General features: G+C 42.3%; 1 protein-coding gene and 1 pseudogene across 2 annotated transcripts in view; one reads left to right on the forward strand and one right to left on the reverse strand.

Annotated features, from left to right (window-relative positions):
* The window catches only part of Bmx (BMX non-receptor tyrosine kinase), a 62,769-nt gene that overhangs the window by 20,295 nt on the left and 23,522 nt on the right, over positions 1-18,952 (forward strand). For both annotated transcript variants that reach the window (NM_001109016.1, XM_087600457.1), the window contains exons 7-10: positions 1,988-2,163; positions 5,951-6,022; positions 6,919-6,972; positions 17,927-17,981. In NM_001109016.1, coding sequence (NP_001102486.1) covers positions 1,988-2,163; positions 5,951-6,022; positions 6,919-6,972; positions 17,927-17,981 — 357 coding nt within the window. The remainder of the gene's footprint in view (positions 1-1,987; positions 2,164-5,950; positions 6,023-6,918; positions 6,973-17,926; positions 17,982-18,952) is intronic.
* On the reverse strand, positions 17,055-17,335 carry Coa5-ps1 (cytochrome c oxidase assembly factor 5, pseudogene 1; annotated as a pseudogene).

Below are 18,952 nucleotides of genomic sequence, written 5' to 3' on the forward strand. Positions count from 1 at the left end.
GATGGCACTGTAAACACCCATGCAAACACTTCCTTCCACTTTTTCTCCTCCTCCCCCTCCACCCCATCCTGTGAGTGTGTATGTGTGTGTGTGTATTTGTGCGCGCACATGTGCGCGCGTTCGTGATATGCACATGTGTGACTATGGTACTTGTAGTACTAGGTACAGAGCATATTTTCTGAATTTGGCTGGGGGGGCAGCCCTATGGTCATTCTGCTCAGATTGCATTTGAATAATTTTATAATGCATTTATCTTCAGAGAGAACCCTTCTTTGAAATTTATCATTGATGGGATCCTTTATAACAAGTAGTTCTAGGGCAGTAAATCCTCAACTCCAGATAAATGATATCCCTGAAACGAAAAAGGAAAAAATGCAAGAAAAAAATCAAATTTAGGGTTTATACAGAATGATTTTTAATAGAGTCTAATATATACTCAGAAAAGCACACAAATATGTTCAGCTTGTAAATTTTCAACAACTGAACCAGTCTACATAAAACACATTTAGATTAAGAAATAGAACATCAGGAAATGCCAAGAGTACTTAGGTTTTATTTCAGTTAGCACATTAGTCAAGAGCAACTGCTAGCCCGAGAGATGTTCAACCTCATTGATTGTTTGCTTGATTTACTCAAACTCATCCTCACACAGAGTGGCAAATAGGCAGACACACACACACACACACACACACACACACACACACACACACTCGGGCGAGTGCACAATAGATAGATAGATAGATAGATAGATAGATAGATAGATAGATAGATAGATAGATAGATGGATGGATGGATGGATGGATGGATGGATGGATGGATGGATGGATGGACGGGTGGGTGGATGGGTGGGTGGGTGGGTGCGTGGGTGGGTGGATGGGTGGGTGGGTGGGTGGATGGATGGATGGGTGGGTGGGTGGGTGCGTGGGTGGGTGGGTGGATGGATGGATGGGTGGGTGGGTGGGTGCGTGGGTGGGTGGGTGGATGGGTGGGTGCGTGAGTGGGTGGATGGGTGGATGGGTGGATGGATGGATGGATGGGTGAGCGAGCATAGAGATAGATTACATAGTCACTTGTCTGTCTTTTTTGGTTCAGTTTATGGGAGTTTTAATTTGTAATCAGTGGTTATATTTTATTTTCATTTTGTATAGAATTCTATCATACGGTTATACTACTGAACTATTCTCTTACTGTTGTCCTAACAAATTACCACAAATTTGGTAGCTTAAAGCAACATGCTTTATTGAGTTAATGCTTCATAGTTCTGAATTTCAAAAGCCTAAAATGAGTCTATTCCACTGTTTCTTCTGGAAGCTTTAAGGGCCATCTTTTCTTGCCTTTTTAGCTTCTGAAGGCTGCCATTTGCAGTGGATCCCAATGCCTTCCTTCATCTTTGGCACTGGAGGGGCAGCAGCTTCTCCACTCTCTGCCTCTGCTCACATGGTCACGCGTTCTACCTAATCCCTGACACTTCTGATTATGTCAGGCTCATCTCTATCTCTCAGAGTAATCCTCCAACCAAAACACATTAATTTAGTCATAGTCAGCAGAATCTCTTTCACCATGAAAAATATGTACAGATTCTGCAAGTTAAGACATGGACATCTACGGAAGCCATTTTTTAGCCTACTGCATCAACAATATATTTTCTATCTTATTATCTTGATAAATATTTTGGCAGTTTCCAATTTTATCAAATTCTAATTATTCTCCTATGGCCTTTTTTTTAAACACATCTTTAGGTTTTCGCTGCTGGATATACCATATAATCGCTGCCCTGTAGTATCCTACACCCAGCCTTACAACATTGTTCCAACTAACAAAAGCATGAGTGAACCGTGGTTCTACATCCTTGTTGATGTTTAATACTGTCTCTGTGCCTCCCCGTTTTGCTTTTCTTCCATCTTCCCTCTTTTTGTAGGAACTGGTATAGTTTGTTCATGGATCGGTGTCTCTTTTGTAATATGATGAAATCTCTTGTCCTCCAAAGCTGAAGATCCCAAGGGCAGTTCCCATTCTCAAAATGGATGCATCATCCTCAAGTGCCATTCCACCCCAATATGACAGCCACTTAAAGAAAAGTTATGACTCCCAGCCAACCGTCAACATACGCTATATTCCAAGGGAAGACTGCCCTGACTGGTGGCAAATAAGGAAACCGAAAAGGTAAAGCTAAGCACTTAAGTTGACTGCCCAGAATATAGAACAGACATTGCCCCATAGCCTCCGAGTGCAACCTCAATGCTGATGATACAGTTCTTAGCTGGACTACGGTGGTCGTCTCTACAAACATTCAGTACTTTAACCGAAAGAGTGGGGAAGCCAAGTGGTTCCTCTGGAGCTGAGAGTATAGATTTCAATGATCCATGATAGCTTTAGCATTTTAGTCCTTCCCCTTCCTCCCAATAACTGCCTAGTCCTAAGCATAGAATCTGTATTAAAAAGGATGAGTTTATAATGGGCATATTTAGTTCATTCAGGTTTTCAGCCAATGATGCTATCCAAACTTAGAATTGAAAGCATATTAAAAGTGACTATATCTTTGGGGTTTGTTCCATACCTGATGCTCAATAAATGTTTAATTAAATGGTAACTGGATCATATAGGAAGGGTCAAGTGTTATCCCTTCCCTCTTTGCTGTCTTAGACTTCAGTCCCAACATACTGGCCACTGTCTGCCATTCGCAGAGGTGTCAGCTTCCTTGCCAAGGGCTGCTGCTGTCTGTCTCTACATAGAGTAAATGCAGAGCATATCTCTGAAACATTGTTTATCTCCTTTTATGCTCTTATTCCGTGACTCTTCTTACCATCGTTATTTTTACCTAAAGCAAATGCCTCACGGTACCAATGATTCAGCCACAGAGTCATGTGGAACCTGAAAGAAAGGAACTATATACTATTGGATTTAAATGTCTTTAAAAATAATAAATCGTATAAATATATACCATTGGACTTAAATGTCTTTAAAAATAATAAATCGTGGTTTTTCACTTTAGGGCACAACTAGTTTCCAAGTGCACTGTCTATGCCTGATTGCTGAGGAAAGGCTGCATTTATTTGTCCTTTGTCTCTTGCGCTTATAGATCTGGGCTGGCAAGATGGCTGAGTGCCTGACTATCCAGTTCAGGCATGTCACCTCCGATGCTCTGAGTTCAGTCCCACATCTCGCATGATTGAAGGAGTGAACTAGTTACTTCAAGCTATTGCAAGCTCTCTCTCTCTCTCTCTCTCTCTCCCTCCCTCGCGCACACACACACACACACACACACACACACGCACGCACGCACACACACACACACACACACAGAGAATGTAAAAACAAAACACAAGACTAAATAAATTGCTTTGCCTTTTCCAATGAACGTTTCTTACAGAGGAGGAAGGCAAACTTCTGAGCGTGGGGGAGGCTAGTAGAGCAGGTTGGGAGGGAGGCATTTTAGAATCAAGGGCATTTAGAATTCTCTAAGCATATCTTAAAACAAAGCCAGAGGATCATTTCCTTGCCAAAGCAGCCTGTCCCTGTGAATTGTTTAGAAAAAAAGGCTTGGTTGTGAAGGCAAACAGGAAATGGGGTCTAAATTCCAGACAAAGAAACCTTTGGACTTGAGGAGGAGGTAAGCAGTTCCTCATGCTCTTAACACTCAGAATGAAAGAAATAAAAATGATGGATGGCAGAGGCCTATGCTATTTCTGCTGCTTCATCTGTGTCCAGATGAGTTGCAAGTGCAAGATTCTTAGCTCTAATCATGCCAACGCAGGAGAAAAATATACTCAACAAATATCTAAAGGGCAGAATGCTGTACATCCACAGGGGAGGCAGAGCAATGCTAATCAGTCTGTCTCTTGAGCCAGGTTTCCTGCTTGATGTGTTTATAAAAAGATAAAGAGAGTGGGGATATGTTCTGTGGAGGTGTGGTGAGGTGTTGGGGAAGGAGATGCCTCTGAGGGTCAATGCTGAAGCATCCCTTCCCCCTGAGGGACCAGCCACAAGTGTGTGTGTGTGTGTGTGTGTGTGTGTGTGTGTGTGTGTGTGTGTGTGTAGTATACAATAGAGTTCATTCAGGGCATGGGGAGGGTAATAGAGACAGAGAAAGGCAGAGAGAGAGAGAGAGAGAGAGAGAGAGAGAGAGAGAGAGAGAGAGAGAGAGAGAGAGAAGAATGGAGGACAGAGCAGGGGCAGGAAGGCAAGAGCAAGAGAGTGAGGAGGGAGCAAGCAGCCCCTTTTATAATGAGTCAGGCATACCTGGCTGTTGCCAGGTAACTGTGGGGTGGAGCTTAGACAGAAGGCTAACACTACTGCTGCTGAAGTAATTATGATTACTAGCAGGTCTCACTTGTACTAGAATATTGCTTCTCTAAAAGGGGCAAGATGTCAAATAAAGTCAAGCAGTTAAGACGTATCTGAAACAAATCATTTTGTCACTTAACATTCAATAATCATACATTTATAAATGTACTGTCAACAACAACAAACCACACAGCTGTCACCTCAAGGAGCATAAGGAAGTTTATTTTGGAGCCAGATATGAGTGCCCGTGGCCCAGGATCACAAATTGAGGTCACCCCAAATTCCATGTTCTAATGAAATAGCAATTTTATGAAGTTCTCATAGAAACAGAACAAAGAAAGTCATATAAAGCAAAACATTTTTCAATAGTTGGAAACAGTGATGGTGGAGGGGGACTATAGCGAAGGTGGAGTGTCTGTGTTATAGGTCTCGGATAGAATCAGATGGCAATTTAGCTTTGGGGTTTGTAGAAGCCAATGGTTGTTAAGTGTCAAAGAAACCAGCAACAAACATACCAGGTGCCTATTAACACGCCAAAGCAGGCACTGGCTAACTCTCTCAGCCTCATTCAGTACCTGTGGCCCTCCCAACATTTCTCACCACAACCTTTACCCTAAATGTCTCCCTCCCAGCTTCTTCCTTCCCTTCCCCCAGCTTCTCTATCTCCTATATAACACAGACTTTATGGCTCCACTTTGGCCTGGGCTGCTTCAGTTGGTCAGCCCAATCCTATCTTGTTCTCCCATTCCTTCCCTCCTCTCATGGTCTGGTTTAGTCTGCTGGCCATGCTCAACCCAGACTCTTCCCTCTGCCTGCTTTCTGCCTCGAACCTACAATAAAAACCTTCTCCATGCTATACGAGTAGTAGTCATGGCCTTTTATTTCCTTTTTCCAGAGGTCTGTTAAACTAATACACTGCAGAAGGCTTTCCTGTCAATCACAGGATGGTAGGCCATACACAGAGATGGACAAGGACTGGCTGACAAGAGAACTAAAGATAGCCTGAGATACATAAAATAAAATTAGGTTCTGGACATGCAACATTCCATTATCTCCACAATCACTGATGTTCTAATCCGTTAGCCTTTCAGAAGGGTCAGTGGAAGGTACGACTGTTGTGTTTATAAAAAGATAGAGACACAGAGAGAGAGAGAATACGTTTGGTGGGTGTGTAGTCTGTTGTGGGAGAAGGGGGTGACTCCACAGACCCATGTTGAGGCATCCCTTCCTCCAGAGGGACCAGTCACTTGATGGTATAATATAGAATAGAGTTTATTCAGAGCATGGGGAGGGGAGTGGAGAGGGTAGCAGGGGCAGAGAGAGGCAGAGAGAAGGGAAGGGGAGTATAGGCCAGTCATGAGTACATAGAGAGAGAGGGGGAGAGGAATGGGGAGAGAAGGAGAAGGTCAAGAGGACAGAGCAGGAACAGGAAGGCGAGAGCGAGAGCGAGAGCGAGAGCGAGAGCGAGAGCGAGAGCGAGAGCGAGAGAGAGAGAGAGAGAGAGAGAGAGCAGAACGGAGGGGGCAAGCAACCCCTTTAATAGTGAATCAAGTACACCTGGCTGTTGCCAGGTAACTGTGGGGCAGAGCTTAGACAAAATGCTAACAATGACTGCTTCCCAGGAACTTTCATTTTCACCACACTAATCATATACCTTTACTTGCAGTGAGGAAGACATTGCCCGCAGTAACCAATTGGAAAGAAATATTGTATCTCACAGCCCCTCAAAGATGTCATGGTAAATCCAATTGAGATGCTACTTTATATCCCAAATTTACTTCCATTTGTAGAAAAAAAAGAAAAAACAAGCACATTTGAAATAAGTTTGCAATGAGGCTTTACATGCAAGGTAAATATAGTCTAAAAATGTCCATGTCATTTGCCACTGAGGATTTATGTAGATCTCACTGAGGAGACGTCTCCTTGGTTAAGGTGTCTCCTCATACGGATCTTATCTACTCATCAGTTATGAAGTACTCTGCTAATACGCTGGCTCAGGCAACTTTAACAAGATAGAAAGCAACCCAGAATAAAGTATTCCCTAAGAATAATTCTGTGCACATCACCAACCTTTAAAAAATAATTATTCTTTATTTTTATGTGCATGAGTATTTGGGCTGCATGTATGGAAAGTGTACCACATATGTGTAGTACCCACAGCGGCCAGAAGAGAGCACTGAATCCCTTGGAATTGGAATTACATCCGGTTGTGAACTGCCACGTGGGTACTGAGAACTGAAGCAAAGCTCTCTGCGAGAGCAGGAAATGCTCTTAACCACCAAGCCATCTCTGTAGACCCAGCACCAACCTTTCACACTTCCTACAGTAGCCATCTTTGCAGGAGTCTTCATCTGTTTCAGAAGCTTGCTCTCCTTCTCAAGAGGCTCCTGGGAACTCAACCAGGAGCCTCTTTTGTTGAAGAGGCATTCTCTTCCTGCACTGGCTATAGGCTTAGCTTGTGAGCGACCCATTTTTCATTTTGCTGCTACTTTTCCCAAGTACAAAGGGGAAACTTAGAAGTCTTGATTTTTGTCTCTGTGGATACAATAACTTGGTATTGCAATACTAGGCAGTTGTATTGTTTCTCGCTTTCTTGTTTGTTTGGCATTCATGCTGTTTCTCAACTCTTTTAAGGGGATTCCCTGAGTCAAGTTCATCTGAAGAAGAGGAAAATCTGGATGCTTATGAGTGAGTATTGAAAGTCTTGTATGTTTTTCTAAAGCTAGAATTCGATATTTTTATTTGATTCCTCGAAGGCATTAAAATACATGGTTAGACACTCTTAGCAGGCTCTATTTACATGGGTAAATTCATGTGAGACGCTGGGCTATTTTTCTAAATGGCAGGTGGTAATGCACTCAGTTATTATCAGTGAAAATGTTTTCCCCAGTCTGGACCATCTAAATCTGCTGTCTACACTCGCTGGATTTATCATGTGCTGAATGCTTTTATTTCATAGATAAATAATATAATGGTCCTGCTCATTAGTTATTGTTTGATTCCTCTAATCAAGGAAACGTTTGAAAGCTCTTATTAAGGCATTTTGCACACTACACTAATTTGACACAGCAGCACACTGAGCTACTCAATGTAACAGCATTTATGTCTATAGTGTCTTATTCATAGGATGACCTTATTATTTGACACTATGATTGGGATCCCTGACAGAGAGATAAGTTCCAATAGCCATCTGGCACGAATTCATCTGTTCTAGGAAAAGAATAAGTGGCCACCATAACTGTTTCCTTGGGTAGGCTAAGGTTCTTTCCAAAATTCAGGGGTTTCTGTCATTCTATAAATACTGACTTTATTGTTTTGTAGACTTAAAGATTTATGCTGAGAAAAATTAGAATAGTATGTCATATTGTATTTTGCAGTCACTCGACATTTAAAGGACTTCAGAAAGTTTTAGGATTCATATGGACACTGGGATTCTGTATACTTTTAGTTAGATCTCTTTTGAATGAGTACTATTATTCGGTTTATTGGTTCCATGTGAAGTGAGAGCTTTTACAGTAGATCTGTATGTTTCCTCCTCTCCTTTTACCTATAATCTATCCCCAAGTTCTAAGCATACCTGTCATATTAGGGAAGATGTGGGATAGCCTCCATTCTCTCATGGTTCTACTTCTTTTTACATTCAAGCCTCCGATTATAGTTAACCTTAGCTATCAACTTAATGGAAATCTGGGAAGAGAGAACTTCAGTTGAAGACTTGCCTCCATCAGAGTGTCCTGTGAGCATGTCCGTGGGGCATTTTCTTGATTGATAATTAATAAATGGAAGGAATCCATCTCAGCTGTAGACAGTGCCATCCCTGGGCAAGTGGTTCTGAATGCTACAAGAAAGCAACAAACCATAGAAAGCAAGCCAGTAAGAAGCGTTCCTCTGTGATTTCTGCTTCAATCCCTGTCTCTGAGAGGAGAGCAAATCTTTACATCGAAGGCTTAATCTTTACACTGAGGTGAATGCTACCACACTGTCTCCACTAGGTTCAAATAATGCATGTGAGAGATTTACACATTGTGGAAGTTATCGTAAAAGACCTGTCTCCTTCAAAAATCAAAATCATTTCTCAAAAGGAACTCAAGACTTATAGAGTATATGACACTAAATCTTTATTATTATTATTATTATTTTTACTTATTCACTTTCTTCCTGCTCACTGCCCCCTCCCTCATCACCCCCACCCACAATCCTTCCCCAATCCCACATCCTCTTCTCCTCTAAGCAAATGGGAGCCCCCTAGCTATCTCCCCACCATGGCTATCAAGTGTCTGTAGGGCTAGAAGCATCCTCTTCCACTGAGGCCAGACAAGGCAGTCCAGCCAGAAGAACATATCCAATAGACAGACAACGACTTTTGGGACAGTCCCCGTTGTAGTTGTTTGGGACCCACATGGAGACAAAGTGCATATCTGTTACATATGTGCGGGAAGGCCTAAGTCCAGCCCATGTATGCTTTTTGGTTGGTGGTTCAGATTCTGAGAGGGCCAAGAATGACCCTACATCTTACTTGACATTCCTCTATGTCTTATACTGTGAGTGCCACTGTCCGTGGATCTTACATTCTTAATTCAATCAGCAATTCGACTTCATTCAAATAAAGATGGAAACACTGGGATTTAGATGGAAAATCAAGTTAGGACTAGAGCTGAGCCCCTGCTTTTTCAACATTAAATATTACATTTTAAAAACTAAGCAGAATCTGGACTCAGCAAAATAATGGCACAGGTAGCATGTCTATTCAATGCAAAAGGTCAGGAAGACGTGTGTCCTAGTTTGCTCTCCATTGTGATGAAACACTGACCAAAAGCAACTTGAGGGAGGAAAGGATTAATTTGGCTCACGCCTTCAGGTCAAGATGGATCTGTCACTATAAGAAGTCAGGGCAGGAACTCAAGCAAGAATTTGAAGGCAGGACTGCTTTCCTATACCATGCAGCATTTCCTCCAACCAGGGAACTCTTGCCCAGCTGAGGAAGTAGAGCAGAAAGCATGGAAGAATGCTGCTTGGTAGCTTGCTCACAGGGCTATGCTTAGCTAGCCTTTCTATACAGCCGAAGAACAGCTTACCAAAAATGGCACCACTTTCAGTGGGCTCAATATTCCTATGTCAACTAACAACCAGGTCAATCTCCCCACATGTATGTCCACAGGCCAATCTGATCTGGACAGTCCCTCGGTTGAGATTCAACCCTTCTCAGGTTGCTATGCCCAAGGCTAACTGAGACAATGCAGTATATATTGTCTCCCCTTTCAGGTGCAAGTCCCTGTATTTATTCCTGATGCTTTTTTCCTCCTATCTACCCATAGTTGTATGTCCCAAATCAGGGATTTAAAACTCTGTCTGAAAACAGCCACTTTTTCATCAGAGAAAACTTTGTGTCCCAAGGTATATAGAGTTATAAAATAAGTATAGAAACCACACTTTTACTGATCAAAATCATGAAGAATTTTATTCTAAAGCCATTCTTTTTTTTAAAACCAGTGAACCATGGAGGAATGGCTGGTACAAATTAATTTTTCTAATTATAAAAGATCTACGGAGCACAACTTTTTTTTTTATTATTAACTTGAGTATTTCTTATTTACATTTCGAGTGTTATTTCCTTTCCCGGTTTCCGGGCCAACATCCCCCAACCCCTCCCCCTCCCCTTCTTTATGGGTGTTCCCCTCCCCATCCTCCCCCCATTGCCACCCTCCCCCCAACAATCACGTTCACTGGGGGTTCAGACTTAGCAGGACCCAGGGCTTCCCCTTACACTGGTGATCTTACTAGGATATTCATTGCTACCTATGAGGTCAGAGTCCAGGGTCAGTCCATGTATAGTCTTTAGATAGTGGCTTAGTCCCTGGAAGCTCTGGTTGCTTGGCACTGTTGTTCATATGGGGTCTTGAGCCCCTTCAAGCTCTTCCAGTTCTTTCTCTGATTCCTTCAACGGGGGTCCTGTTCTCAGTTCAGTGCTTTGCTGCTGGCATTCGCCTCTGTGTTTGCTGTATTCTGGCTGTGTCTCTCAGGAGAGATCTACATCCAGCTCCTGTCTGCCTGCACTTCTTTTTTTTTTTTTTTTGTTCTTTTTTTCGGAGCTGGGGACCGAACCCAGGGCCTTGCGCTTCCTAGGCAAGCGCTCTACCACTGAGCTAAATCCCCAGCCCCCTGCCTGCACTTCTTTGCTTCATCCATCTTGTCTAATTGGGTGGCTGTATATGTATGGGCCACATGTGGGGCAGGCTCTGAATGGGTGTTCCTTCAGTCTCTGTTTTAATCTTTGCCTCTCTATTCCCTGCCAAGGGTATTCTTGTTCCCCTTTTAAAGAAGGAGTGAAGCATTCACATTTTGATCATCCGTCTTGAGTTTCATTTGTTCTTGGCATCTAGGGTTATTCAAGCATTTGGGCTAATAGCCACTTATCAATGAGTGCATACCATGTGTGTTTTTCTGTGATTGGGTTACCTCACTCAGGATGATATTTTCCAGTTCCAACCATTTGCCTATGAATTTCATAAAGGCATTGTTTTTGATAGCTGAGTAATATTCCATTGTGTAGATGTACCACATTTTCTGTATCCATTCCTCTGTTGAAGGGAATCTGGGTTCTTTCCAGCTTCTGGCTATTATAAATAAGGCTGTAAAGCCATTCTTAATTTACATACAACTTTACCATTTATTAAAGATAAAAGCAAATTTGCTTGTTCACACTACATAAAGAATTAGACATTGATTGAATGTTTTAGAGTGGATTGATTTTTTAAAAAAATATTTTTATATTATTTTATGTCTGTGGGTGTTTTACCTAGATGTGTGGGTACCACTTACATGCCTAGTGCCCAGAGAGGCCAGAAGAGGGTGTTGGATTCCCTGGAACTGGAGTTATGGCCGGTTATGAGTCACCATGTGGTTGCTGGGAATTGAATTTATATCCTCTGGAAGAGCAGCCAGTGTTCTTAATTGCTGAGCCATCTCTCCAGCCCTTGATCAATCGACAGTTGTCAGTGCTGAAAATGTCACTTTGCGTAGGGATACAGTACAAAATGCAAAATGTTTACGATCATTTTAGAAATTGTTGGAAAGTCTGCTCTAATGCTAAACTAAAATTCATGGAATAATTGTTTTAATGAAATTCCAGAAAAATAATTCAAATGGCAACTATTAGAATGAAACATTCCAATAAAATACAGTGCAAGGATATACCGATTTGATGTTTACATGCTGAGAAAAAATGGTAGGAAAAGATTAAATCTTTGTTTTCAGGAATTAAACCGTTAAGTTTCTATGAGAGCTGACAACTTTCCATGTATAGTACAAATATTGTGATTCATAAAGCACAGTAAGTAGCCTTGACTCTGGGCCATGGTATTTCAGATACCATTTATTAGTGTTGTGGATATGATAAAATGCCCATTGCAAAGTGTACATATTGTGTGTTCAAATTAAGGCTGCACTGAAGTTGTATCATGTAACATGGGTAGGCACTGCCAGAAATACCTAATTCATCATTTGTTCAGTTTAAAATGGATTTTTGTTGGCTACACTTTCAGGAACCTTTTACTATCACCATTTTTGTGATCCACCCCCCATATTCAATTATTCAATCTTACATGAGGGTCCCAAATCCATTTCTTAAGAAGCTGTGTCCTGCTAAGTAGTAGCTCACACCTTTAATCCTAGCACTTGGGAGGCAGAGGCAATCAGATCTCCGAACTTGAGGCCATCTTGGTCTACCAAGTGATTTCTAGGACAGCCAAGATTACACAAAGAAACACTGTCTCAACCTCGCCAACCACCAAACACACACACACACACACACACACACACACACACACCCCTCAAAAGAAGCTTTGTTCTACATCACTTTTTCAAAATGGTCATTTGATTAGCTTTTATTAAATTGAAATGTGAGTTAAAAAGAAAACTGTCATGAATACCTCAAATGTTAATTAAACATTTGTAAGGGTAGAGTTAAAAGGGACTTCTAAAGATCAGCCCTGTGACAGCTAACCTTGACTGTCAACTTGACATTCCTGGGAAGAGGGAGCTTCAGATGAGGAATAGCCCTCCAGCTGTTGGCTGGGAGGCATTTTCTTAATTGCTAATTGAAATGTGGTGGGTAAGTCATATAAGAAAGGTAGCCGAGTGAGCCAGCAGAAGCCAGCCAATTCTCAGTGTTCTGCCATTGGTCTCTACTTCAAGCCTCTGCTTTGAATTCCTGCATTGATTTCCCTCAATAATGTGTAACCGGAAAGCTGAAATAATCTGTTTCCTCCCCACAGCAATGTACCAATGTAACACAGCAATGTAATGTAAATTAGGATAGTCTCCTTCTTCGTTTTACAGATAGAAAAGTCGGTGGTCAAAAAAAGACTAAGGCTTCTTCAGAATCAATCGTAGATGAGGTAGTTCTTTCTAGAACTCGGATCTCCAAACTCGCTGGTCTAAGAATCTTTCCACTTTATTGAACTGTGAACTGTCCTGCTGCTATCATTTCCTTCTTCCATTAATACAGATACCATACAAAATACCAGTTCCCATTCACTGAGAAAGCACTTTCCCCCTTGCCTTTCTCCCACAAGCCTTGCCATTCACCATCACTCTTCTGAACATCTTTCCTCTTCTAGGTGATTCCTCCTAATTCCCCAAACCCATGCATGCCCCATTGTACTTCATACCCTATTCATCCCCATGTGTGACATTTTAGCCCATGCCAGAGGGACACAGACATATCTAACCTCACATAAAACATAACTTTGTGGGTGCACTTCACATACAAAGAAAGGCACGATGTTCTTGGCTCATTCATTAAATGAGCAAAGGGTAATGTTTTTACTTCAAAATTTTATTATAGAACACTTTGTTTTCAAATTTTTATCATAATTCTCTAGTCATCAAAACAGTGCCATTGGCATGAAGACAGACAGAAACCCCAAGAGAGACTGGGCTCAGAAACAGCCCCACCATTCACAGGATGGTTTCCCAACAAAGGGCAAAGCTAGATATCCACGTGTGACGAATAGAAAGCCAGACCTTACATCACACACAATGATTAACTCAAAATGTATCCAAAAGCAAAGCTAAGAGCTAAAACTAAAATTCCCAGGGCAAGCTATAGCCAGCTCCCTTGGGTGGGTCAGTGCTTTTGTGGCTATGACTACCAAAGATTCAACCAAAGCCAACAACCCAGCTATTAATGGGCAGAGGAGCTGGACACAGTTCTTCGAACAAAGAAGGCCACCAAGCATATAGAACACGTGACATCAGTAGTCAGGGAAACAGGAAGCAAAAGCACCGATAAGTCTTCACGCCTATTAATTAGAATGGTCACTATAACGAGTAAGATTCACAAGGATATAGGCAGTTCTCAGGCTTGTGCATTCCTGACAGGACATAAAATAATGTAGCTGCTATGGAAACCATGGTAGTGCCTACAAATACAAACAGAATTGCGCTATAACATATAATCTGCTGCGTAGAGAAAGCAGAGTCTTAGGAATATTTGTATATACATGTTCACAGCAGAGTCAGGAGCTCCAGAGTGGAAGCAACCACTGCTAGATGAGTAGGTAACAAGATACATACAACATATATACAACATATACTGTCTTAGGGTTTGTATTCCTGCACAAAACATCATGACCAAGAGGCAAGTTGGGGAGGAAAGGGTTTATTCAGCTTACACTTCCACATTGCTCTTCATCACCAAAGGAAGTCAGGACTGGAACTCACACAGAGCAGGAAGCAGGAGCTGATGCAGAGGCCATGGAGGGATGTTACTTACTGGTTTGCTTCCCCTGGCTTGCTCACCTTCTCTCTTATGGAACCCAAGACCACTAGCCCAGGGATGCCACCACAATGGGCTAGGCCCTCCCCTCTTGATCACTAGTTGATAAAATGCCTTACAGCTGGCATTTCGTCAAGGGAGGCTCCTGTCTGCAAGATAACTCCAGCTTGTGTCAAGTTAACATACAAAATCAGCCTCTACATACACTAAAATACTATTTGTCCTTACAAAGGAAGAAAACTATGATACATGATATGAACCTTGATGGTATTTTGCTATATGAAATAAGCCAGTCCCCATTCCATCCCTGAAACACACACACACACACACACACACACACACACGCACACGCACACGCACACGCACACGCACACGCGTGCACACAGGCCTAGAGTCCATGCATACCAGGCACTTAGGGTACTCCAATTCAGAAACAGGAAAGAGAATGATGATTACAATGAAGAGAGAGTATGCCAAGGACAGGGCAGAGAGGGACAACCTGGCCATGGCTGGGAGTTATTAGATGTGCACACTGTACATCTTGTGAGATGAATGCAGAATTGTGCTGCAGACCAACTGCACTGCACCGTGAATGTGCTCAACACTATATAGAGAGAGCTGTATACTTAACCATGCTAAGGTTTACTATCTCTATTTAACTGAATAGAGGTGTATAAAATTATTTTGAGAGCACAGGCCTACAGGTTAGAGGTAAAAGTTATGTAAGTTTCTGTAAGTTTGGGTTAAGGATGGTTTCTTAGGGTACACTGAGAGGAAAAAACCATTGTCATTTTTCAATATAAAAACTGCGTGAGCCAAGCATGGCAGCGTGTGCCTTCTGGGAAGTGAAACGTTGAAAATGCTTGCTCGGTGTTTAAGGCTTTAGGGATCCCTGGCCGGCCTGGGCTAAGACACATAAAGGCAACATATAAAAAATAAAAATTGTGCTTCAGATAGTATCAAGAGATGGAAAAGGACAAACCACAAGTTGAGAAAAAAATGCCACTTAATGTTTAAGAGACTTGAGTTGACAATAAATAAAAAATCTTACAAGAAAATATAAAGATAACCCAACTAAAGGCCAGGCTGTAGATGGAAATAAACATTCTGCAAAGGCATCATAGAAAGCCAATGAACACATGAAAAATGCTCAGATTATTAGACATTAGGCAAATGCATACCAATTAGATGCCTCTTCAAACCAGGTAAAATGTCTGAGCAATATGAACAGTTTTGATTGGGGGCGCTGGAGCGTAGATCCCATGAAATGGTGGTAAAACCATTGTAGAGAATATAACTGAGGCTGTCATGATTCGACCCTGGAGTTCCACTCTAAGGCATGTATTAAATGAAACGTTTTGAACTTTTTTACAGATGTTCAGAAAGTTAGTCAAAAGCCCCAAAGTAGAGACAGCTTAGAGCTTGTCTGCTGGATGGAGAAAAACAACAGAGTTTGTCTGCTATGGAAGGTTTCCAGCAGTACTGCATTACAGACTGATGCTGCAGGAGAATAAACCTTTCAAACTTGGTAACGGAACTCAGAAGAGACCAGACTATTTAATTCCACTCACCTAACAGATCTGGAATAGAGGAAGAAAGACAGAGTGCATAATGAGCATAGGTTTCTGGAAAGGATGAGACTGTTGTAGAAGTAGAGAGTGGTGGCTGCTGCATGCAGGATTGTATAATTGAGGATTCGGTTATGAAGCGCGTGACTTTCTCCAAATAAAGCTATATCCAGGCAAATGGAGGCATTTCATGAGAAGACGTTTTACTCTCAGTTGAAAGTGAAGCACTAGTGGAAGGTATGGCTCAGTGGCCCAGCTTCCTTGCATGCAGAAGGCACACAGGGCACACAGACACCAAGTTTGGGACTTAGGTGGCAGGACTGAAGGGTGAATTACTTCACACTTTCAGTGCGGGCAATACATAGAGCAGACCTCAGTGACACCCTAGGGAATCCTCACAGCTTCAAAACGGGTTTTTTTTTCCATTTTTTCTCTTATTGGATTTTTAAATTTAATTTACATTTTAAATGTTATCTCCTGTCCAGGTTTCCCCTCCAGAAACCTGCTATCTCCCCCTGCTTTTATGAGGGTGCTCCCCTACCCTCCCACCCACTCCCTCCTGCCTCCCCACCCTGACATTACCCTACAATGGGGCATTGAGCCTTGACAAGACCAAGAGCCTCTCCTACCATGGATGCCTGACAAGGCCATCCTCTGCTACATATGCAGCTGGAGCCATGGGTCCCTCCATGTGTACTCTTTGGTTGGTGGTTTAGTCCCTGGGAGCTCTGGGGTTTCTGGTTGGTCGGTATTGTTGTTCTTCCTATGGGGTTGCAAACCCCTTCAGTCCTTTCTCTAATTTCTCCATTGGGGACCCCATGCTCAGTTCAATGGTTGGCTGTGAGCATTCACATCTGTATTTGTCAGACTCTGGCAGAGCCTCTCAGGAGACAGCTATATCAGGCTCCTGTCAGCAAGCACTTCTTGGCATCTGCAATAGTGTCTGAGTTTGGTGGCTGCCTATGGGATGGATCCCCAAGTGGTAATTATTACTAGAGTAGCAGGGAGGGAGGAACGGAGGAGGGTTAATCAGTGGGGGCCAGATCTTGAGGATGTGGACTGTGGCTGATATCACTCCTTTATGAGGAGAGGGCTGGCCTAAAATTGAAACCAAGAAACAGACACGAGAATTGGAAGAGTCTAACAACAGATTCTATGTTACTAACTATGCCAATCTCATTGTGGCTTCCTGGATGCACATACTTAATCCAATTGAAGAGTCATCCTTGAACAGAATCTCTCCATTAGGCACTTCCCAAAAGACAGTAAGTTCTTAGCCCATAGTTGTTCAGTCCCATGGATCTTCTATAGATGACTTCAAACAGCGGAATCATTCAGAAAGAGCATTGATCCATTTTCTCTGATGTCCTTGGGAGGGAACACCTGGCCCAGAGGTCAAACAGATGTGGCAGCTACTGTGCTTGCTAATTTGGTTCTTTTGTTAACGACCAGAGAAACTCCTGGGTGATTTTCATCTTGCTTTCAACATAATCAATATCATACCAATCTCCCTTTCTTCCTCTGAACCTTGATCTGGCATCCAATATTGATCTTTTACACTAAAAAAAATACTGCAAATCTCTGTGGGGATTTTCCATCCTGGAGTACACAGGCCGATTGTGGCAGACATGCACCTAAGCTCTCCTTCGTGCCCTCCCATGCGCCATGCACCACCCTCAGACTTGTCCTCATAATACCAGGGCATGGCTGGGCCTGCGGCCCTCATCACACTACATCATGGGTCTTCAGTCCAGTTAATTATTTTTTTTAAAGGAAAAGAATTCTACTTGACTTTCCCACATGTCTTTGCCTCCTGTCTGGATATCATCTTAGATGTTTTTCGCTTCCTGTTCTGAAGAGAAAAATTGAAAAGCATTTGTGTTAAGACTAGTTGATATAAAATGTGCTTCTAATGAGTTATTAAAATAAATGGCTGGGTTGAAAGACAAGAGTGTTCATCCTTGGCTATCCTGGCTTTCCCTTTGTAATCATCAGGGATCTAATCTCTGGTCCTCGTTCAAAAAAGTGAAATGTAGGCTAGCTTTGAAGTCACCTAGAAGGATTCTAGCAGCCTATGCACAACTTGATATTAGCTAGGCCTCACCCCAGAAGTAGAATTGGGAGATAGAGACTAAGAATCTGAGTTTTGAAAAATATCCTCAGGAAATACTGTCCAACAGTTAGGTCTGAAAATCCATATTTTAGGCTGATGTCTCATTTTACAGAGTCAAAAGTTGAGGGACAAGTTGTATAATTTAAAAATTACTAATTCTCAAACCCAGAATTCTTTTTGCAGCTGGTTTGCTGGGAATATCTCCAGGTCACAATCTGAGCAGTTACTGAGACAAAAGGTAAATTATAGTGTTTTCCTCTACTCACCTCAATGTGTGTGTGTGTGTGTGTGTGTGTGTGTGTGTGTGTGTGTGTGTGTAGTGTGTGTGTGTATGTGTGTGTGCATGTGTGTATTTACATGTTAAGCATTCATTCCTACCACTAGACTACACTTGCAGCCCTAGAATATCTGTCTCTGGCTGGTCCCAGGATGAACGCGTTTCTCTGAGAAACATTTTTGCTAGTTTCATCTCACCACAGCATTGGCCTTTGGGTTACTAGCATCTCCTGAAGCCGAACTCTAGCTGTATTATGAACTACCTCCAGCTGTAGGAGCCACTCTAGTTATGGAGAAGCTTGCTGTCTCTTTGCCATGCATTCAACAACCTTATCTTCAAAAATAAATAAATCACCCCAAAACTTAGAGCCTGAAACACGACTTTTTTTTCCCTCACAATTCTGAGAGTCAGCTCATTCAGGCAAATGTATTGCTGATGGATAACTAAGGGTCAACTGGGATGCCGGAGTTCGTCCTTGATGTTCTCACCAAGCATCTGACTTGGGCCCTTATCATAGAATAGAAACCCTTCAAAGAGGACAAGCTCAGCAGTGCAAGCACTTAAGGACCCTCTGTTTTGGCAGCATTGGCAAGTGTCCAATTGCATGTCACATGTCTCAGTCCAGAGTCAAGGCAAGATGAGATAGCACAGAACCACCAATGGGACAGATAATTCCATTTTTGGGGGCCGGGGATGGACCGCATATGATAGCATTTGTTAGGTATGTCTCCCTAGTTACACTGCATTGAAAAGATACCGTGACCAAGGCAACTTATATAAGAAAGAGTGCATTTCAGAGGTTTGATCCATGACCAGTCTTGGTGGAGAACATGCAACAGGCAAGCAAGCATTGTGCTGGAACAGCAGCTGAAAGCTTGCATGTCGAGACAACTGTGAGACACGGAGAGCCAACTGGAATGATGTGGGCTCTT

The sequence above is a fragment of the Rattus norvegicus genome, chromosome X (genome assembly GCF_021556685.1).
Source record: "Rattus norvegicus strain SHRSP/BbbUtx chromosome X, alternate assembly SHRSP_T2T, whole genome shotgun sequence".
In the NCBI taxonomy this organism is placed as follows: Eukaryota; Metazoa; Chordata; class Mammalia; order Rodentia; family Muridae; genus Rattus; species Rattus norvegicus.